This window comes from Malania oleifera, chromosome 5, assembly GCF_029873635.1.
Source record: "Malania oleifera isolate guangnan ecotype guangnan chromosome 5, ASM2987363v1, whole genome shotgun sequence".
Classification (NCBI taxonomy): domain Eukaryota; kingdom Viridiplantae; phylum Streptophyta; class Magnoliopsida; order Santalales; family Ximeniaceae; genus Malania; species Malania oleifera.
Window position 1 is genome coordinate 24,301,942 of NC_080421.1, and position 24,592 is coordinate 24,326,533.

General features: G+C 35.1%; 1 protein-coding gene across 1 annotated transcript in view; it reads left to right on the forward strand.

The window, feature by feature from the left end:
• The window catches only part of LOC131155557 (uncharacterized), a 53,379-nt gene extending 29,249 nt beyond the window's left edge, over positions 1-24,130 (forward strand). The window contains exons 5-9 of the mRNA XM_058108777.1: positions 17,842-17,913; positions 22,090-22,386; positions 22,631-22,739; positions 23,008-23,194; positions 23,615-24,130. Coding sequence (XP_057964760.1) covers positions 17,842-17,913; positions 22,090-22,386; positions 22,631-22,739; positions 23,008-23,194; positions 23,615-23,702 — 753 coding nt within the window. The 3' untranslated portion in view covers positions 23,703-24,130. The remainder of the gene's footprint in view (positions 1-17,841; positions 17,914-22,089; positions 22,387-22,630; positions 22,740-23,007; positions 23,195-23,614) is intronic.
• The last annotated feature ends 462 nt before the right edge of the window (positions 24,131-24,592 follow it).

Genomic DNA, 24,592 nt, shown 5'->3' on the forward strand with positions numbered 1-24,592 from the left:
TTCCTTTCTTCTTTCTTTGCTTCTCTATTGTTTTCTATTCCATTTTTGGTTTCTCTTTTGTATCTTGATGCACCTATTTCTTATTTTCTTCTTATGAATAGCTCTGAGGTTTGTTGGGATCTTTAGTTTCATTTTAATCTTATTGATAGGGAGGTAGAAGAACTTCCTTCATTCTTGGGGTTGTTTGGATAATTCAGGTGTTCTCATGCAAATCCCTCCACACTTATCTAAATAGGCCTTTTCATTCTTTTCCTCTTGTCAATATATTGCGGAGAGCTAAAAATCCCTAAAAGATAAATGCCTTTTTTGGATCCCATTTGTAATAGAGTTAACGCCAATGTTTTGTCATAGGTTCAAAGATCATACATGGCTCTCTTGAGATGCATGTCACGCGTAATGTATTACGGTAGTAAATAAGGATCTTGCTAATTTAATTTAGCATGCCCCGTTGCTTGGTTTTTATGGAACAAACTTTTGGTTTGTTGGAAGAGTGTTGGGTGTGTGTCCTTATTCATCGGAGGCTTTCTTGATGGTTGATTTGGTTTTGGAATGCATAAAGATTAAGGATTTCGTGGTGGTGTTATATTTTTTATTATTATTTGGATTATTTTGATCAAATTGGTTTGGGACACGATTGTGCTTTTTAGTGTCCACATGGGTGTTCATCACTACAAGGTGTTTTGGCTATACAACTATCTTTTTTTCATAGTCAATGGGATTGGCTGGCTCTTCTAACTTAGCCTTGAGTTTCTTTTTGTATTAGATTCTCATGTTTTTTTTTTTTTTTTCTCATTTTTTGAGGATTCCTCATTCTCTTTGTATATTCTTATTCCTTAATAAATTCCTTTTCTTGCCAAAAATAGTAATAATAATAACTAAGGGGCCGGTTGGTATCACTGTCAAAAATTAGAGAAACGAAAACCAAAAACTAGAAAGAGAAACTAAAAACTAGAAACTAGCAACCTGTTTGGTTAATATTTATATAATTAATACAAATTAAAAACTTAATTAAAAAATTCTTATTTTCATCTTTAAATCAAATAAGATTATAAAAATATAATAAAAATACTAAAATTACAAATAATACACATTAAAAAAATTACTATAATAAAAATAATATTTATTATAATTTTTTTTACTTAATTGTTCTACTTTCAAATTTTACTTTACAATAAAAATTTTATTGGACATGACAATTAAAAAATTGTAAAATTATTTTGTAATTGGCTTTATTACTATTTTTTTAACTTTATGTATATTTTTCTTTTGATTATATTTAAATTCATATGATCATTTAATTTTGATTTTAATTTAAAAGTATATAAAATGAATAATTTAATCCAAAAAACTATTTTTCGAGATATTAAAATTTTTGGCAATAGGTTGCCAGAATAGCTAAAAACTATAAAATTTGGTTTTCAATTTTTTGGCAAACAGCTGAAAACCGGCAATAGAAATAGAAAATTGACAACATAAACAAATGTGTTTTTATAATCTATTTCTTCACTGCGGAAAAACATAAATGGAAAACAGAAAACAACAACGATACGAAACAAGCCCTAAAAAGTCAAAAACATGGTTGATTTATTTATTTAAATAGATAAGTGAATATATTACATAGTTTTCAAAAATAACTCAAGGAGTGATTAAGTCTATACCAAACCATATAAAAATAACTAAACCAAGTAGATACCCAACTTACTTTCCCTAAACATTATAAAATTTTCAAAAAGCAAATCAATTGTTATCAGTTATTTAGTATTATTACTTATGAACCGTGTCAGTTAATGAGGGTTTTGTAGTCATTGTGATGTATTTGACATATGTTATAAATAGGGGGAGATGTATCATGGTGATTAGGTTTTCCAATTTACAAAACACTGTTATCATGGTATTTGAGCATTGTCCCAAGACCTAAATTCTAACTGCTGCAACCACTGCCAAAACGGAGCCCTGTACCTCACAGTCCTGTGCAGCTTTACCACTGTTGGAGGATTCTAAACCCCAATGCAGGCCTGTAACAGATCCAGCAGCTGCTGGAAAACGCAGCAATCTCCAGAAATTCCTGGATGATGCTGTATGTTAGAAACATTACCATAGTGGCATAGCTACTCAGAGACATTGCCAATCTATAAAGGCTTATGAATCTCTTTGCCGAAGCCGCCCCTCCTCAACCCCCCAGGCCCGCTGCCCATCAGCTCTTATGCACCAGTTGAAGGATGACAATTCCAATGACATGCACCAGCGCATGAGGCTCTGTAAAGTCCTGTTTTTTGTCTGATCTGGTCCTACATGGTTTGAATCCTTTATAAACCATATTATCAAGTTTTGGGTCGTGGATTTTAGTCTTAAGGATCACTGGAGGTTATTTGACAGTGGTAGCTGAGTTCATTGGTGGTTGAGGCAGTGTTATGTTTGTGATTCGTTCCAGCAATCTACCTTGTTTGTTGATTGGTCTTGTTTGTGTGTGTTGGGCTGGAGTCCATGAATCCCAGAAGTATGTTTCCCTCTTTGTTGCCCTAGATTACAAGCTTACAACTGATGGAAGTAACTATGTGTAGTGGTCTAAGGCTCTCAAGATCTATTTGAAAGGCTTAGGCAAGTTCAAACACTAGCATCTATTTTGGACTCAATGATGACAAATGGAAATAAGTATGGGTGAAGATGCATTGATTGTATCCCTACTGTGGAACTCAATGAAAGCCTAGATTGCACACATTTGTATGCATCTAGATATATGTAAGGAGATTTGGAACTATGTCAAACTCCTATGCTCTAGTAAAATAACCCATATGTATGATCTCTCCCTAGGGTACTTTCAACTTCAACAGGGAGTGTGTCAAAGAACTTTGTGGAGATGGAGCACATCCATGAGGAGATAAACATCGTGCAGCCCATAGTAGTCGATGTCCACGAGATGCCAAGGTAGGAGGAGTAGATAGTTTTTTAGGTCTTAGTAGTTTGAGCAGATCAATCTTAGTCTTGGCAATGTAGAGTTTCCATTGTTTGGCAACGTTTATTCTCACATTGTGCGTCCCTCGACACTCATTTTTTAACTCCTAGTTCAGGTGTTTTGACCTCTAGTTTTTTTGGGAAGTTTGCATTTATCAAACAAGGCAGTTCTCGTTTTTAGTTTGGTAATAGTAGTTCTCGAGGAGGTTAGATTTATCTTGGACAAAGTGATTGATGTAGTAACGACCCCATGCAAGTGTACTTTTTGTGCGCAAGGGGGTATTGAGTAGTGTTGGCATCTGCATGGTGAGCCCCTATGTATTGCTAATGCTGCAACATAGATTTCACTTTGGTTCAACTATTGGATAGCAGAGAGGAGTATTTGAAGATTCAACAGCGTTAGGCATCCTGACAAGCTTCTTTTCCAATTGTATCTCTAGCTTAGATAGGGAAACCTAGAGCTTGCGTGTCGTCGAGTATTGCTTCCTCAAATCCTTGGGTTATAGATTCAGCTGTAACCATATGATAGGTATAACCAATATTTTTTCGCCTTCTATTGTTTTGAAAACTAATCTCATGTTACCAATCTTACAAGTCCACTTCTACAGTGTAGGGATTAAGGACAGTAGATCCTACTCTCTCTCCCTCTCTCTCATCTACTATTTTTTTTTAATATTCCTAAGTTCCTTTATAATCTCATGTCTATTAGCAAGATTACAAAGAAGGTCTTAAATTTTGATTGACTCAAATTTAGAAGCTCCAAAAGTACAAAAATTTTGATGGAAATTTCGATTTCGATGTCAATTTCAATTTTGATTTGAAAAATATTATAAATCAATAGTAAAGCATGGAATTCTTTCGTGAAACTTTAGAAATGGTTAACAGATGTAATAATGTAAGTTTTAGGACTATATATTACAAGTTAGATGTATGATATACATCTATGTTGTGTATGGTGAAAATGTTGTAGTATATCAAACGCATTCAACTAATACAAATGAAATTCATGAATTATTTAAATATTATTTATTTTGAAAATAATGATAATTTAGGTATGAATGGTTAAATAAAATGCTGTTTTAAATTTATTTTTTCTTATAATTTCAAAAGGCCTCATAATAATCTTTCTTTTTTGATAAAAATAAATAAAATAAATTAAGAGAAAAATTTCACTTCACTCCTAAATCTCTTGTTGGAGTTTTGAGGAAATTTCATTTTATAGTTAAAATTTCGACAGGTTTCGCTAAAATTTCGAGATTTTGATAAATTTTTGATCATTCGTTGATATTTCAACAGAAATTATGCAAGATGAAAATCGATTGCCATTTCAATTTCATTGGTGACAGAAACCATGAAATTTTGATAGACATTTTGATTTGTCGAAATTTAAGACTATGATTACAAATGAATTGTTCCTTAACCTTCTTTGTTCATTTTGTTGTCATTTAGGATTTGAAGATGAAAAATAGGATTGAGGAAGGACATGAGGCTAGTGGACTTTACCATTTCATTGTCTCCTTGTATTGCCTGCATTGTTGCTACTACCCTACTTCAAACCCATTGTTTTCTTGGTCATCCTTCATTGGAGTGTTAAAACAATTGATTTATAATTTAATTTTTGTGTCTAGCCTCAACTGTGAGTCAATCAACTGCCAATCAACCTTTCATGTTATTTCCTTCTAATGTTTGATTTCTAGTCAGTGTTGCATCAAAGTTGGGTTTGAGATATCTTATTATTTCTGTAGATGACTATCCAAGGATGACTCGCCTTTATTGATAGGATAATTTTGAAATTAAAAAAAAAAAAAAAAAAATCTTTTGTGCATTTTGTTATGAAATAAAGACTTATTTTGATTTACTTGTCAGAATAGTGTAGTGAAATGCTAAGGTGTAGTGTAGTTCAATACTCAATTCACTACCTATATGACTAAATCTAGTATGAACCACCAATCATCTTGTGCCAACATGAAGAGAGGAAGAATAGACATCTCCTTGAAGTCATTCGTAATCTGTTATGTCAGATGAATGCCTTTGGAGTGACGCCATTCTCATTACTTGCTCTCTTGTCAATTCAATTCCATGCTTTGTCCTTGGTGGTAAAATAGCCTATTTGGTTCTGTTTTGGAATGCTCCTTTCTTCTAACTACCTCCCTCCTATATATTTGAGTATGTGTCCTTTGTCCATTAGTTAATCCAAGAGTGGATGAGTTAGATTCTTGTGCTATCAAGTGTATTTTTCGGATCACTTTTGTACTTAAAAGGGATAGCCCTGTTATAGCCCTACTTTGCACTGTTCTTTTGTGTTACCTTCGTTGAGTCAACACTATATTATTCTAATTTCTTGAGTGCAGACCCAACGAGTCCTTTCCTCTGCCTAGCATTCTGAATATTGGCCCATTTTCTCTGCCCATTTGTCCTCATTAGTCCTTCTAGTAGTCTGGATCATCCTCATTTTTAGCCTTTTAGGTATACACATAGAGTGGCTTAAGGGAGGAGAGCCTTCTCCAAATCCTCATGCTACGCCTTGGTTTCCTTGTGATCATCCAACTTCCCATGATATTGATCTTTTCATTGCTATCCAAAAAGGAAAGTGCACATGTACCCAACATAAAATCTTTAATTTTGTCTGTTTTTTATTCTTGTCATCCTCATATTACTATTTTGTTATAACTGCATCGACTGTTTCCTTTCTCAAGTCTGTATATGAAGCCTTATCCCACTCTAGGTGAAGGGCTGCAATGGTTGAAGCAATGCATGCCTTATAGCTATAGGATAATGATACTTGGGAATCACTACCCCTTTGCGTTGATAAGTCTATGGTTGAATGTTGCTCTGTATGCATTGTGAAGGTCTATCCTGATGGTTATATGGTTCACGTGAAGGCCTTTTTTGTTGTAAAAGAGTATTCTTAGGTTGTTTGGACTATTCTAACACACATGGTCTTAAATTTCCACGAAATTGTCGAAATTTCCACTTTCCATCACCCTTGAAATCAAAATGATAGTCAATTTCCATCTTACAAAACTTTCATTGAATTTTCAACAAATCTTCCGAAATTTATCAAAATATCGAAATTTTAGAGAAAGTTGTTGAAATATTGATCGTAGAATGAAATTTTCTTGGCATTCAAATGGAAGATTTCAACGCAAAGTGAAATTTCTCTATTAATTTTTCTTATTTTATTGAACAAAAGATTATTACAAGAGCTTTTGAAGTTACATGAAAAATTAAACTTAGATATTAGCAACAACACTTTATTTAACCATTCATGTCTAAATTATCTTTATTTGTATAATAAATAATATTTATTATTTTAACTAATTTATGAATTTCAATAATATTAACTGAATAAGTTTAATGCACATATTATATTACAATTATTGCGCTTCATACACAACATAGATGTATTTAGTTTATTACATATTAGTCGTAAAACTTACATTCTTATGTCTATTAGCCATTTCTAAAGTTCTATGAAAGAATTCCATGCTTTGCTACTAATTTCCATTATTTTTCCTATTTGAAATCAAAATTAACACTGAATTCAAAATTCCCACCAAAATTTCCACAATTTTAATTGGACATTTGAAATTTAAGACCTTGTTCACACATTCTCCTCGATCTCCAAGCTCACATTAGTTTGGATTTCTATCTCCTTAGCCACCACTTGTCATTGACTTTTGTTTTATATGCAAAGAAGTCCTTCCTCCATAGTGATCTTTAGGATGGTCTCCATGGAGCAATCGGGTTTGTTGCTCAAAGGGAGTCAACATTGGTGTGTTGTCTCAAGAATCCTTATATGATCTAAAGTATTGCCCTAGAGCATGGTTCGGTAGGCTCAACTTCGTAGTGCTTGTGTTTGGCCTTTAGCTATGTCCAGTAGATCACTCCGTATTTATTTATTTTTTTGTATAAAAAATGAAAATTTTGTTAATGGGAAAAGGGTTTACAAGAGGGAGAATGAGAAATCTCCCAAAATATTTTTGGAACAAACCAGAAAAACAACAAAAACCTACAGAAAAAAAAAAAAAAAGCTCAAAAAGTGAACACGTTCCTCGAATCTCTTGGAAACTATTTCCTCTGAAAATCAAAGCCAACTCACTGTAGTGATGGTAAGAACTAGATCTTATCCTCCCAAATTAACTTTTCCCTAGAGAAAATCCATGCGTTCTGTTCCATCCATAACCCTCATAAAATTGCGAATACAGCACACCTTCATAAGGCTGCCCTATCCTTTTGCCAAAACCTATGAAAGAAATGGCTAATAAATCTTCCGCTGATATCGGGCATACCTAACTCTTCCCCATATTACCAAACAACTTATTCCAAATCCTCCAAGCAAAGTCGCAGTGTAAAAGGGGATGAGAAGCTGTCTTAGAGTCCTAGAAGCAGAGCACACAAACATCAAGAGAAAGAGCCTTCAAAGGTCTTCTAATTTGCAACAAGTTGTTAGTATTTATATTATTAAGCACTACCAACCAAGTGAAAGCCTTAATTTTTGAGGGAGCCTTTGCCTTCCAAATCTTAGGATAGAGTTGAAATGAAGAATTAGAGTGATTCAACAATTTTAAAAAAGATTTGCAATAATAAACTCCCAACTAATCCAAGGATCAAGTGTGAATACCTCTCCACGACAAAAGATACTTCCATTCAATAAGGATAGCAAAGAAGAAAACTCCTCCACCTCGCTCTCATTAATAGGTCTCCTAAATGAAGATTCCAGGAAACCAAAGGACTACTCAAATCCCCAACGAAAAAAGATATGGCTCTATTTTGCTAAACACGCAAACGATAGAGATGAGGGAAAGAAGTGGATAGAACTTCATTACCTAGCGAAGGGTCTTTCCAAAAGTGGATACATGACCCCCTTCCCACCACATAATTAGTATGATGGGTAAAGGAAGGATCAATCTGCAAAATGGACCTCCATGGACTCCCTAAAGAACATCTTAGATTACTATTGGTATCCCGCCCATTCTCATCCAACCCAAACTTGCTTCTTATTACTTGATGCCAAAGGGAAGGTTGTTCTAGAGGGAAGCACCCCAACCATTGAGCTAAAAGGGTGGTGGTTTTAGACACCAACTTACCTAGACACAACCCACCCTCCTTTTTCAGCTTACAAACCTCATCCCATCTGACTTAGTGATCCCTATGGTCCTCCTATGCTAGACCACATAAAGTTTCTCATGATTTTCTCCATTTTACTAGCAATCCCTATTGGAATCTTAAAACAAATAGAAAATAAAGGGAATGCTTGAAGGACAAGCTTGAATTAGAGTAAAAAAAATGCGAAAAATACCAACCAACAAAGCACAAAGCAGCCAAACCCACAAAGAAAACAAGCCCAAAACAATTACCTGCCCTAGAAAGAGAAGCAACTCTGTGTGCAATACAATCTGTCCAGCACAACTGGTCACCCCAGATCAAGCTGACAGCCTCTAGGTCTCTCAGACAGCCACAAACTCACACCAGAATGTCTCTACAGCACCACAATTATGCCCAGAAACTACTGGCCACAAATTCTCCCAAGAATGTCTTGGCGGCACCACCCAAGAATGTCTCGGCAGCACCACAATGATGCCCAGACACTACCGATAGCCCCAAAACTCACACCATAATGAACCCCTAATGCCCAGAGATTCCTGAAACCAAAGAAAACTGCCTAAGGTGACTCAACAACCCCTCAATCACTAAAGAAATTGACCCAGAAAACCTAATTCAAGTTTTTTGTATTGAATCCCTTCTTTGTGAGGGTTCTTCTCATTATATAGCAACGTTTGAGCTAATTACATGGCAGCAACTAATTACATGGCAGTTACATGGCAGCTAATTACATGGCAGTTACATGGCTGCAGCTAATTACATGGCAGTTACATGGCTGCAGCTAATTACGTGGCAGTTACAGCTATAATACAATAATCATGCCATAAATAGATAGGCTAATTATAGGTTCATTATGGCTTGATATAATCTTACTGACATAAGGAGGAGAGCCCCATTCAACCCTCCTAACCTTTTCGTCACCATCCCTACCACAGTACCTCTGGATTCCAAAACCCCAATGGTCTAGGATTTCCCCCCAAAGGAACCCCTAGATAAGCCAAAGGCCAATTCAGAATGCCACACCCCATTCGATGGCCCGCTCCCTAACTTGCTTGTTGGGTATTCATAGCTGCTAATCCACTCTTCCATGCATTAATTTGAGACCCAACACACTCTCAACGATTTGGAGAATACCAAAATACTTCAAAAGGAGGACTGTAATCATCAAGAAAGAAAATGGTATCATCAGCAAAAACTAGAGATGTAAGATCACCACATCCTCTCTCCCTACTTTTACGCCTCTAACCAGCCCCCTCTCCACAACCCTATCCACCATCTTGCTCAACACATTTGGCTACAAGAACAAATAGAAACGGGGATAGAGAATCAACTTGTCTAATGCCCCTAGAAATGCTAAACCAAGATTTATGTTCACCATTAACGATCATCGAAAACCACACGTTAGAAAGATAGCCCCTAATCCAACGACGCCAAACCCTTCTTTGCAAAGACTTTATCCAAAAAGCTCCAACTTACTCTATCAAAAGCTTTTCTCAAGTTTCATTTAAAAACAACCCCCTTTTCTTTTTTCCTACGACAATCTTCTAACATGGTACCACCTCATTTGCCACAAGAATGGCATCCACAATTTGCCCCTTCCCCCCACAAACGAACTTTGGGCACAAGAGATTGTATTAGCAAGCACCACAGTCAACCTATTAGCTAGAACCTTATTGATAATCTTGTACACACTAGAAACAAAACTAATAGGTCTAAAGTTCTCAACCTTAATAGATCTATATTTTGTAGGCACCAAGGCTATAAAGGACGAGTCATGCTTTTGGTCAAAGTATTGTTCCCAAAGAATTCAATAAAAACTTTCAACAAATCATTCTTAACAACCTCCCAACAATCTTGGAAAAAAGTGATGTTGAAACCATTTGGACTTGTGGCCTTATCCCTTTTTGTCTCAAAAACCACCCCTCTTATTTTCTCCTCCTTAAACAGTCTCTCTAGCCAACTCTTTTGATTGCCGACAATAGTATTCCAATCAAGCCGTTCTAACATTGGTCTACAATTTTCATCCTCCGAATACAAATTTTGAAAGAAATTTGTAATAGCATAATCAATGTGATGAAGGTCATTAGAAGCTCTCTCATCCCCTATGTCTAACTCCCTGATCAAATTCTTATTCCTTTTACTACTGACTAGCCTTTTTTTTTTTTTTTGGGGGGGGGGGGGGAAGGAATTAAAATCACCATCTTTTACCTGTTTAAGTTTGTCTTTGTCTCCAACTCCTCAAATTCTCAAAAAATGACCTCTTCCAACTCATTTTTCAAGGAAACTTTCCTACTCTCCTAGCTAACTAGGAGACTAATCTCCTCCTCCTTTTATTCGAGGATTTCAACTCACCCATAATTCTTGACTTTCTAATTCTAACATCCCCAAAGTCCTCCTTATTCCATACTTCTAGCTTCTCCTTCAAACATTTCAAGTTTCTCATAAATCTAAAACTTTCCCACCCCCTATTAATTCCAAAAGATTTGAAAGATGCACAATCCAGCCATATATTTTCAAACCTAAAAGGAGTAGGTCCCCATGTCACCGTATTAGATTCTAACATAATAGGGAAGTGATCCGATGTGGTCCTAGGGAGAGCACTATGGGTAAGGCTCAGAAACTCGCCCGCTCACTCCCTACAAATCAAAAACGTATCCAACCTACTAGCCATTGCTTTTGCCCCCCTAGGGGCCAAGTAAAAAAGGTGTTCCCCAAGGGGATATCTCTCAACCAACAATTCCGAATCAAAGAGTCAAAGTTCTGCACACTAGTAGAAAATCTACTCCCCCATTTCTTCTCTTTAGGAAATCTCATCACATTGAAATTGCCTTCAACGATCCTCCTAGGGGAGCAAAAACCATAAATGGAGTACAATTCCTCCTAGAAGGAGCTTCTGAGTGTTGGTTGTGAAGTTCCTTAAACTAAGGAAACCCACCGTTGTCCCCTCTCTCACTTCAAAAAGCACGAAAAGGGTAAAAAACCTACTAGTGTGTCAACTTTGAAAACTTTCTGAGAGTCCCACATGACAAGGATGCCACTAGAGGCTCCAAACGAGGGAAAAAATTCCCAATCCCTACTATGACTCCAAAATACTGCTAACAACCCCCCGATCTACCAATTGTAGCCTAATTTCTTGGATAAGTACTATGTTTGAGGAGTACTTAACCTAAACTCAATCAGGTTCCTCTTCTCCCCCCCCCCCCCCCTAAACCTTTGACATTCCAACTAACTATCGTCATAATTTGACACATTTTCCTCCTTTCCCTACGTCTCTACGGCCCTCATAATTTATCGACAAGACCAAGCCTTTAAGCTCCTTTTGAACTTTCTTTTTCCTCCTCTCACACTTCCTAGGGCTCAAACCCACCTTCACCAAATGCCCATTATGGTCAAATAATTCCAAGCCGAGGTCCTCAAGGAGTTTTTATGGGTCTTTGTTGTCTCTCTAGCCGCCCTTATAGCTTAAATCGCAGTCCTCCGTTCTATTATAATCTTCCCTATGGCATTTAGTTGTAGAAGAAAGAAAGTGCTGATTAAGAAGAGGAAGAATTCTTTTACTAATGAAAGATGTACTAGGATCCTACGAGAGACAATCACCCTTCCTAGATTCACCCCCTCTCCTCCCTTCCCTGAACACCAAAAGAAGGAATAACTGGATTACTAGAAGGGGAAATATTAAGCCTAATGCTGTGGTTAGGAGACAAATGCCCCTCTTTATTTAAAGCAAACCCATGATCAAGATTGTGATTAGTAAAATTTACACCTTCTTGAGCAAAAACAAATCTGGGTGAAGACAATCTCTTGTTCTTCTTGTGGAATTTTTTCTGAACTATTACTTTCACATTGCCCTTGCTCCTTGAAATATCTATTATTGTCTATTGTCTTTGACGAGCTGTTTTGGTCCTTCCTTTTCTGCATGCTCAGACCAGCTCTCATCTGATCGACCAACAATTCCATTTTATCCAGCAATGCTGTCCAATTTAGACAGTTCATCTTCTAATTCCCCCTCTTGTCTCATCGTCATCTCCTCTCTCAGCACTGAGAAAAAAAGAAGTGATCTGGTTGCAATTTTCAGTCTGGTCCCATATTTTTATGATCTGGTCCTTGCTCGTCGCAAGGAGTACTGCGCCATCACAAGCACTTCTGGCCATTGCCAGCCAAAGAACGTCCTTGATTTTCTGAACTCTGCCTAACCGAATTACCCGAGCTTGCAGATTTTGTATTTGCTCTTTCTACCTCAGCCTCAAGCTCTACAGGCTGAATTTCTTGAGTTGGAGTCTTATGAGCAACCCCCTATTTGGCCAGTGCTTTGTGTTTCAGTAACCCATTTTGCTGTTTGTTTTTTAGGCTTGTATGAATAGGGCCTTTGAATTTCTGGCCCAACCTTGTCCATAAGAGAATGATGATTCCTTTCTTTCCCGCCACCATGTTGTATGAGTTTGGAGTTCCTATAAGGAAAAGAGCCTCCCCAATTCCTAAGGCTTCAAATGATTGCTTTTCTTGATTCATTCCCCATAGTTGCAGGAGATATTCAGTGAAATTCTCTAGAACATGCTTGTTCTCTCTGCGCTTTCCTGTGACCTGACATTCTTTGAGCCATAGTTGGCACATCTCTAGCTACTAGTATTGTTTTCACTGGGTTCGTTTGTGGGCAAAGAGAGTTGCAGCAAAGCGGCAAGAAAGGCTCTCCATATGCTTTTTTTTGTACTCCTTCGGGGACTCGCACTCAATAATAGGTCCTCTGTTCTCCTTCTTCAAACAAATATATCTACCTCTGCCATTTTCTAAAGTCTGGAGGTTAACTTTGCTGCTTGCTTTAAAATAAATCTCTTACTACATCCTTTGCTCCCTTTGCTAGCTTTGCTAATCCCCTCTGTCAGTTTTGTAGCCATAAAAGCTCCTCTTTCTCTACCTCAACAATGGAGACATTTTTCCTTGCAAATTCCATGATAGGGTATGTTGAGGAGAACCAAGTAACTAAAGAGACTACCTTCCTTTCAGTTTTGAAGGTTGCAATGCCTCCCTTCTTTATTGCCATAATGAACTAGGCAACCAAGGTTCAGTTACTAACAAAAAATTAGGGGGTTATTCAAGGAGGTAAGCGTGATCTAGGTAAAAGAAGGGTATGGGAGTTGTGGGTCTCTTCAGAGGGACGAGGGAGGGAGGAACTTATTCATTGGGATTTAGAACTAGGTGAGTGAGGTTGTTATTATGGTAATCAATTGTTATAGAATGGTTTGAGGACCAAGAGACATTAGGTGATGATGCTTTGATGATGGTTGAGGGTTACCATAGCACTCAATCACGACAGTCGAAGGCGCAACATTTATAGTGTGCTTCAAGCGTTTGAAGGTGTAAACCCTTTTGCAACGTTTCTTGATAGCCAATACCGTATGTTTGTGTAAACCCTTTTGCAATGAGTCTCGCCTTATTTCTCTCTATATTGCCATCAGCCTTGCATTTAACTATAAACACGCACTTGCAACCAACAATTTTCTTTTCCTTTGGTAATTCAACAATTTTCCAAGTATTGTTATTCCGTAGTGCATTCATCTCTTCAAGAATGACTAACTTCCAATCCAGATGATCCATAGCTTCCTAAATGGTCCTCGGAACAAATAGGTGAGAAATATTGGATGCAAAGGCCTTATGATTATAAGAGAGTCTATGGTATGATAAATATTTGGAAATGGGGTGCGTCGTACTGGTTCGAACTCCTTTCCTAATGGCTATAGGTACACCAAGGTTAGTGATTGATCAACTGGAAGTGTAGTAGAAGGATAACCTGGGATTTCCAAATGACCACTTTTTGGAGGTGATGATTAATTCTGCTCTGAAATTGTGGGATGATCCTTAGTATTAGAATGATACCTGCCTCTTGTATAAACACGAAGCTCAGAAGAGGGATTATTTTGTAGCAATTCTCCTCCTGTTTGTGATTCCCTTATGCTTTGTACAGGCAGATTCGTATTTCCATTTTTTTCACTATTTAAAATTTCAGCTCCTTGAATGTTTTGTAGAGGGATGTCAATGTCAAGGAAAACGTTAGACATTGGTATAGTAGTTTTCTAAAACTGATCTTCACTATTCTCTTTCTCCCCATGAAGATAAGTTTGGTTAAAGTAAGACTGATTTTCAACAAAAATGACATCCATACTGATGTGAATTTTTTTTTTTTTTTTGTTTTTGTTTTTGGATTCAAACATTTGTACCCTCTCTTATTGGGAGCATATCCAAGAAACACATTTTTCAGCCCTAGGATCAAGTTTAGATCTAAGGTTAGCTGGAATATGAACAAAAGCAGTGCATCCAAATACTTTTAGAGGCAGATCAGAAATTATCCTATTATTAGGAAAGATTTTTTTAGGCATGCCGAAGGAGTGATATAATGCAGCACACGGGTAGGCATTCTATTAATAAGGTAACAAGCAGTTAGAATAGCACCCCCCCACAAATATTTTGGAATATGCATAGAAAACATTATAGCCTGTGCAACCTCAAGTAAATGATGATTTTTTCTTTCAGCGATGCCATTTTGTTGTGGGGTGTCACGACGCTTTGATTGATGTTGAATCCCTCTTTCTTTCAAAAAATTTCCCAAAACTTGGTTAAAATATTCTGTACTATTATCCGTACGAAGTATGCTTATTTTTGTGTGAAATTGATTTTCGATCATACTATAAAAATTCTTGAATAATATTTCAACTTTATATTTTCCATTCATCAAATATACCCAACAAATCTGAGTATGATCATCTATGAAAGTCACAAACGATTTTTTTTTGGATAAGGTAGTAACCTTAGAGGGACCCTAAACATCACTATGAATCAAATAAAAAGGTTTTGATGCACGGTAGCCTTTTGAATTATAAGGAACTTGATGACTCTTTGATAAATGACAAACGTCACAATGAAGAGAAGTACAATCCAAATTTTTAAACAGACTAGGTAACAAATATTTTAAATAAGAAATGCTAGGATGCCTTAATCTTAGATGCCAAAGCATTATTTGATCAGGGATTGAACTAGTACTACCACTCAAGCCCTGAGCTTGTTTATTGTTCAACAGGGTATCATCAAAACAATAAAGGCCATCGATCATCCTAGCACTGCCAATCATCGCCCCTGAGTTCTGGTCCTGAAATTCATAGTAAGAATCAAAGAATATGATACGACAGTTAGAATCACAGAATAATCTACTAACAGACAGAAGATTGCAAGTAAGTTTAGGAACATGAAGAACATATTTTAATTCTATTTTCCCGGAAATTCTAATTGAACCTGCTCCTGCAATCCTTCTACAATCCTAACCTTTTTATTACCTGGACAAGGATAATAAGATTGAAACAATTGAGATATACTGGTCATATGGTTGGATGCACCTGAATCAATAATCCATGGTACAAAGGCTAAAGAATTGGAATAAGCACTCGGCATATTACCTGTTTGGGCCAAGTAACCAATAGAAGTACCAGATATCATATTGGATTTCTGCAGTTGAAGAAGTTGATCCATCTGCTCTAAACTTAGAACATTGGTGGAGGCTTCATTTTCTCTAAGAATCACTTGGGTGTTTCCAGGTCCAGGTTTACTGCTCTTCCAATTTTCTGGTTTTCCATGTAATTTCTAGCAGGTTTCTCGGGTATGGCGTGGCTTATTACAAGTCACACTACACACAAGATTTTTGATTGGGATATGACCACTGTACCGAGGCTTTAGCAGCAGCCAAAATAGTAGGATTAGCAGCAACCAAAGCCGAGTTCTCCACTGTTTCATCAGCCCCTATTTTTTCTTTAGCTTAACATTTCGACGACAATCTTTACATCTCACTTCAGAAAATACCTCTCCGATTGGAGGCAGGGGTTGTCTACCAAGAATCCTCCCCCTGACCTCATCAAACTCATCATTGAGTCCAGCCAAGAATTTAAAAGTTTTGCATTTTCCACCATCTTCTTGTTGTTGCAATCATCAGGGCTCTTCCATTCATAATCATTGAATAGATCCAAGTTCTGCCGCAGTCCCTTAAGACATTAAAATACTCAGTCACACTGCCTTCCCCTTGTTGGGTCTTGCCAATTTTTTGCTGCATTTCATAATACATTTGACTAACATTATCCTAGAGTTCTTTTGCAGTAGGATACCACATGTAATTAGCACTAATATCTTCATCCATTGCATTCCTAAGCCAAGCCATAATCATGGAATTTTCAGCATCCCATATAGCATATGATGGGTCTGCTCTGTCAGGGGCCTTGGTTTCACTAGTATAAGGTACCCAATCTTACCTCTCCCGCAGATATAAATTCGAACTGACTAGACCATCTCAAGAAGTTGGCTTCATTGAGACGGATATTTGTGATTTGGAATGAATGGGGTTCGGTAGGGGTTACTTTGGTTTCAGTTTTGGTGTTGACCACAGGTTCAGGTCTGGCCATGTTAGAAGTTTTGGAAATTTCAAACATAATGGAGGCTGAACAGGGTTAAGGCAATAAGGCCTAGGTTTTTGAGGCTATGACTGCCGAAAGGAAAAGAAAACCAGGCTTTGATACCATCTAGAAGTGGAGAAGGATTGAAATAGTATTTCTTATTATTTTAAAATAAGGTACAATCTGAATGTCTTATAGACTACAAAGATAATATAAAAGGAAAGAATAATAAAGGAAAGAATAACAAAAGGAAAGAACAACAATTGCTAACAAATCTCCTAGAATATCTCCTATAAATATATCCTAGAATATCTTCTAAGAATATTTACATAATTACAGAATTTTCTCCTATAATCAAGGAGAGTTGACTGGATAAATTTGGGAACTTTCCAACAGAATTCCGTACTTTACAACTGATTTCTATTATTTTTTTTCAAATCGAAATCGAAATTGACATCAAAATCGAAATTTCTGTACTTTTGGAGCTTCAAAATTTGAGTCGAAATCGAGATTTAAGACCTTGTTCCTTGCATAATGATCATCTCCTTGGTCCCTACCCAACTCAATGGGATCAAGTTTTTCTAATGAGGAAGAATTATTGTAAGACATGAAGCCACGAGGTGGATATCTGTGAAGTGTTTGTTGGGTCCTAAGCCCAATAGAGCCAGGTTTAATCACTTAATTACTGGGAGTGTTTATTTTTAATTAAGTAACTTTTTGGGATTTTTATTTGATTCATAAGGGATTTTGGTTGTAATTTTGTTACTTTTAATTTTTATAAATTCACTTGATGTAATAGGGTTTACTAGGCTGGCTTATTTGTAAATGAAGTGAATTAGTCTGTTTTCCCTCTAATATCATTTTTTCTCTTGTCCTTGCCTCTCTTGGCAGGACAACAACATACAACTATAGGCATAGATTTTTATTTGAAAATTATGGTTAATTATGTGGGGGAAAAAAAATGTAGGAAAAGTAGCTTGAAGCATAATTTGTTATCTATAATTTTCTTTTATTCTAGTGTGAAACTGAAATTTCAATTTAGCAGGGAGGGAGTAAAAGAATTTATTAACATTATCATATTTCTTATCTTACTTTTTGCAAATTAGGAGCTTGAAGAGCATTTTTACCTATTGAACTGCCAATCAAAATTTATCTTCTATTTGCTAAATGCTTTAAGTTCTACCTCATAGTGGATGAATATATGCAACACTGAATGTTCTGTACTCCCCAATCATGCTACCTTTTGTGGCCTCCTCCAGTTAATGTAGTTTATTTTGTTGAGAATATTTTTTTGAAAATTTTTTTATATGGTGGTGTTAGATGTTATTAATGTCTGAATATTGCTTTATTTTTGCAGATATGGCCACCTAAAAGTGTCAAAGATTCAGGTTCTCGTTTTCATTCAAAGCTGAAGGAAGCAATTATGCAGGTAAGATCATGCTAAAATTATTGCTTGCTTTTAATAATCTGGCCATCACTGAATTGCAGAACTTTCTTACGTGCTATTCATCATGATCTAACACCCAATTGTCATTCTGAATATTGCTATTATTGAATTCTAATTTTGTCATTATTGTCCTTTTTTTGTGTTGCTTTTGACTCTTGCTACTGTTGAGATCTAGATAGGATTAATGATGGATTATTTTTTATTGTTGTTATTTGTATTTTCTATTCTTCCTTTGTGTTAATTGCAAAAGATATTGTCCATATTTCTGGTGCTGTCATTCTCTTTCAAGTGGATTGGATCTAGCATTTTTTTCTTTTTTGGTGGGGGGCAGGGGAGTTGCATCTTAAAGTAGTAAAAAGGTGGTACTTTAGAAAAGTCAATAAAATATTTTTTGTTCATTAAATGGATTTCTGAGTAAGGCAATAAAATTAATATTGAATCCCTTAAACACATATAGAAAATGAACTAACTCCATGTTTGGGAGCTTGGAGTTTGGATTTTGGATTTGAAATTGTGTGAATTTGGATAAAAAGCACTATGAAATTATATTGACTTTCGTCCAAAGCCACACAAATTCAAATCTAAAGCATGAAATTCATGCTCCCAAACACAACCCAAGAAAAATACAAGACTATCAACAAAATTTTTATGATGTCTTCACAATTATAATTAAAAGTGGCTTTTCCCAAAACAATAGTTCAGAGCCACCTTTCCTTTCAAACCTGGAAAGAAAGCTCCTCCGCCTAAAAATACCATTGGTTATGTGTAAGTGCGTAACTGAATATGTCCTTTTCCCCTTCTGAGTTCTGACATAGGTTTCCAAACTTTCTAGGGGCCTAATTATCAAAATGATAATTAGTAAAAAAATTGCACTAATCCTGAGAGAGAACATGCACACGTGTGGATGCCTAGATACAAAACATCATTATCTAAATTTTGCATGTGTAGTAAAAGCTTGTTACTAGCAGTGTTTCGAGGCATGTCTATCTGTTGGTCAAATTATTTAGGCAAGCTATATCTGCTTCAGAATCCCCACCTAGTCAAACTCAAGGCTTCATTATTGTTGTTATACCTAGTTCGGAGTACGTTGTATTCGAAAAGGCTTTTTGTCTTGCCATCTCTTACACTAGAATTGGAGATGGTCTGGAACATTCTGACGTGCTAAGATTGTGAAAAAATAGGGCAATATAACTCCAGTTCATGTTTTATTTTTTTTCATGAATTCATTTTTTTTGTGTGAGGATTATAGGTAGGTGGTGTTGCAAAATTATAGCTTCTTATTCCTCATTTTCCTCTTCTTCATTATAAGAAGATTTGAAGGAGTTTTTGACTGAATCGTTTGGAACCACTTATATAAGAGTACTTTTTTGGTAGAAGTACTTATCTAAACCTCCATTTGGGGGCACTTAAATAAAGTGCTTATAGAGTACCTATCACTTTAAATAAGCATTTATATATATATATATATATATATATATATTAAAAATTGTGGTGTTTGGCTTGTACTGTAATAAGGGCTTATTGTAAAAGGTGTTTTTCCAAAACTACTTTTTTTAGAACTTTTTAAGTGAATTTTGAGAAGTAATAAAAGATAACTTTTTGGCCACTTATAAGTGGCAATGTTTATAGGCAGGGTCAGCTTTGTAAATATCAAAATTTTAATGGCAATTTTATAATTTAAAAAAATATATTAGAAAATAGTCATATATGATTTTACTATGTATTATAACATATTAATTATTCATGATGTATAATTCAATTCTAGAATTAAGAAGAAGAACCATCTATTGATTTAAACTAATATTAAATAAATTAAAAAAATTAATTTAATTAATAATATTATTTTAACATAAATTAATATGACAATCATATGTTATTAATATACATTAAGAAAAAGATTATTGTTGATTAAAAAATAATATTATATTATTTTTTATTAATAAAAATATTTAATTGTTAATTAAAAATGATAATAACATATTTATTAAATAAATTGTTAGTTAGAAAATATTTCTATTTTAAATTTAACATATATTGAAAATAATCATCTATTTTTTATTATATTATAGCATATTAATTATTGATGAAATATTATTCAATTCTAGAATGAATAAAAGAACCATCTATTGATTTAAGTTAACATTAAATAAGTAAATTTTAATTTAGTTATTAATATTATTTTTAACATAAATTAATGTGATAATCATTATAAATATTCATTAATAACAAGATTATTGTGAATCAAAAATAATAATAATATGATATTTGTACTTAATATAATTTTTTTTCATTTTAATTAAAAAAAATTAACATAATTATCAATTAAATTTTTAATTATAAAATTGTAATATTTTTTAAAACATAATAAAAAATAATCATTTATCGTTTTATCAGGTATTATGACATATTAGTTATTAATGAAATATAATTCAATTCTAGAAGGAGGAAGAACTATTAATTTAAATTTACATTAAATAAATTAAAATTTTAATCAATTAATAATATTATTTTTAAAATAAAGTAATATGATAGTCATATGTTATAGATATACATTAATAGTAAGATTCTTGTTAATTAAAAGTAATAATCCCTTATATTATTTTATTTAGCAGAAAATATTCAAATGTGAATGTAACATAATTAACGTAATTAACATAATTTCTAATTAAATGTCAATTAGAAAATGATATATTTTTAATTTAAACTATACTTTAAAATATTTATATTATTTTATTAGATATTGTAACATATTAACTATTGATGACATATAACAATATTTAAATGTTATTTAAACATAATTACTATTTAATTTATTAATTATAAAATATTATCTTTAAATTTAAAATATAATTTAAAATATCATATATTATTTTATTAGATTTTATAACATGTTAACTATTGATGACATATACAATATAAATTCATATAGCACCAAAATAAAAGTGAGTATCCAAATACCACTTATTTTAAATATAACTAAATGCCTTTTATGACTTTTAGCACTTTTTCAGTTTAACACTTATTATCGATACTTATTAAATTTAGTACTTTAAATTCAACTTTTTTTCTATAAAGCATTTCTCCATATGTGGTACTAAACGATTCCTAAAAGAAGTTTGAGATTACTTATTGTAGGTGCTTTGTCAGATATATATTTTTTTTCAGAAAAGTATTTTCTACAGAAAATACTTATTTTCGTAAAAAAATTAGTTTGGAAAAGTACTTTATTAAATAAGTAGTTATTTTAAGCGTAAACTGAACACTACTTGTTGACTTAAGTCTTAATCTAAGTACTTTTTATAATAAGTTGTTTTTTAAAGACATTCCAAATGGGGGGCCTTAGTTGGAGTAGAACTTGGCAAAGCTGTTTTCCATCCAAGAAAAATCTCTCGTTATCTTGATTGGCTGCAATGCTGAATGCTAGAAAGTAAATGTATAAACTCCTATCAAGAAACAGTTTCCCTTTGACCATTATAATTTCTTGAAAATTTAAATGTGTACAAGACTGCTGGATTATATATCTGAAATAAATTGGAGAATGATTGAACCATGCTGCAGCATGCATTTCTTTCTTTTGGATTTTTGGACTCTTATTTGGCTCTTCACTTTCTTCTTGGAAAAGCTGATGAGATGAGAGTGGCTGCTGTAATCATTGGAAGTGAAGCCATTGAGTTGGAAACGATGCCTTTGGGGCAAAAAATTGTTGGATTTCTCCACAGGCTCCAGAGCAATTGAATTTAAACAATTTTGAAGTTAATATTTATATTATTTTCTGTGAGAACAATTTCAATTATGTGGTGCGTTGTAGATTTAACTGCCTAACTCACCATGGTCGCTCTGAAGAACCGAGGAATGAGAGGGTGGTGGAAATGCAGACTGGAAGGGGTCTTCCATGTACTGATATTTAATTTGGTATTTTTGGTCTCATTAAGGCTTAAGTTCTATGTAATCCTGACTGAGTGGAAGGTCCGCACTGCTCCACTTCTTCTGCCACCTTTATAACTATTACAATTCATGAATGATAAAAAATAGCGAGGGACAATATATGCAATTTCTTATAAAAAAGTTTCATTCTATGTTCTTATAGAGGGAATGGGGGGCTGAGTCAATCTTTCTAGTTTGTTCGACTTCTCATTACTTCTGTTTGCCGCTGTGCAGACTGGATTGGAAAAGAACCTGTTTGGAAATCATCCTGTTTCATTGCCAGCAACAGAGTCTCATGGTCCACCTCCCGCGTTTGCCTCAGACCCACTGGTGCATCCTGCTGGAGGCAGAGAGTATGGTGCAAGCTCATCATCCTTGGTAGCGAAAGATGAAACAAACTTGATTGAAGGGTACTCAGGTGCAAGTGGAGTAGGCCCTTCTGGACATCCAAGCATAGATATTGTGGAGATGGATGGTCCTAGCTCAGTGGGGAATGAGCCCAGTTTCATGAAAAGTGCTAGTCCTACTGGTGTAAGCAGGCTTGCTGTTAAACATTGCATATAATATTGGGTACTTTAGTCGAATAAATTTCTGATTGCATGTATATACCAGCTTGCTAGAGAGTGCATGTGTGTGTGTGTGTGTTTGTTTGAGGGGAGGAGGCGGGAGGTGTTGCAGCTGGGTTGGTGATGGTGGTGGCCATGGGGTAGCTTCTTATTTGTTTCATGTCTGTTGTCTTATGGAAATCTGTTTTTAATATTGCAATGCAACACAGCCAGGAGCTACAACACGGAAGACAGCATACCATCTTGACAAGCAAAACTCAGAGGTATCATATTATGCAGATGATGAAGATGGGAATAGGAAGAAATACACTCGAAGGGGTGAGTAACAAAATTATGAATTACAATAAGGTAGCTGAAGCAGCACTTCGATGAAAAATGACCAAATTATTTCAACTTCTGATGTTAGATTTGACTTAATTTTTCTCAAAATATTGCCTACATCTAATGACATAAGGTTTTAATGTAAACTTTTAACTTTTTTGTTGGAGTTTTCCTTGTAGATTTTTAGTGCAAGGCTTCGTATCCTTTCTTTGAATATCTATATCAATTCAATTCTTTTTCACCAATGGATCTCTCAATTGTATAGGACCTTTCCGCCATAAGTTTCTTAGGGCATTGCTACCTTTCTGGTCTAGTGCATTGCCAACTCTACCAGTGACTGCACCACCACGAAAGGATGCATCAAATACAGATGATGTCCCGGAAGGCCGTTTGCGGCATCAGAGATCTTCAAGGATGGATCCAAGAAAAATCCTTCTTATCATAGCAATCATGTAATGGCTTCCTGTCTCATTTCTTTATCATATCCCTATGCATTCTACATCTTCGTTTTTTTAAGGCAGAGAATAAATAAAAAGGAGCAAAGAAATAGAAGGAATCAGAAGTTTGAAAAATGAATGTCCAGAAAGTGGATCACATGATTCAGCGACTACTACTATTGATTTGCTTGTCGGTGACTTGTCCGAGTGAGGCATTACAGTGAGGGTGTTAGTAGTTGGTATAATGTAGTGAAGTGATGATTGTGTCCCAATTGAGCAGTTGAAACTTAAGTGTGATCTCATGTCTTGTGCAAATTTGATTTATACTTCACTATATGTGCATTCGAGTTTGTGCTTCGGTGCCTTGATTAAGGAAAAAATAAAATAAATTGTTATGGTTTTTCACTGATGCAAGTATTCCAAAATCATGTGCAGGGCATGCATGGCCACCATGGGTATTCTGTATTACAGACTTGCTCAGCGTGGTCTTGGTGAAGAGCTTCTTGATGTTGAGCAGCAGTGATTTGATGTGCAAGGTTATGATGAAGCACAGTTGATGGCATATTGTCCATTCATCAGCGTACTCTGGGCAGAATCTCCTGGTTACTGGTTAGTGGTGTCTCTGCTGCTATTTTTTTTTTTTTCTTTTCTTTTTTGTTTCACTGCATGTGTGGACCAGTCGTTGGTTCTGGTTTTCATTGAAACATGATTGTAATCTTCTGTTGGTATACAAAATTTTTTAGTTCACTATCTGATGAGAGCAAAATGTTCATTGCACTTGTTTCTGTTTCATTTTTGAAGTGGGAGAATCAGGTTGAAGGCAAAATTTTTTCTTTACTATTACTTTGTAATTATATATTTCTGGTTAATGAACCTGCAAAAACCAAAGTTGTGTACTAATTTGAATTCAGAATATCCAATTATGTTTCCTGAGCTTGCAGTGCTTCAAAATTTTACAGCGTTGAATATATATTTGTCTATGATGTTTAGAACACGTTTTGTGCAACTTAACGGCCAATAATAGGTTTTTTGAGTATGAAGAAGGGTTTTGGTTGGTAGGATTGTGGTGGTGTTGGAGGCTGTGTTTTGTTGTCACCATCCATTTTGTTAGGTGAAAGAATTTTGAAACAAATTCAATGCTCCTTGCGAGGCGTCTGGTTCATTCACTGAATTGGGCATCTTTGATGCTCGAGTCTGGTTTATTTCTCAAGTGGCCATTTAGGATTCTTGGAACCCATAAATGCATGAAATGTTTTTCATATCGTTTTTTGATAATCTGGCCTCACATGGGAAGGACATTTTTTCCAGGCGTAGGATTTTCGAACTAAATGCCCCTGTGAGCTTACCATCGGATTCATTTTCTAGGCCTCTAGCTGTCAGTGACTCGTGAAAGATCATTGGCTTCTGAAGGTC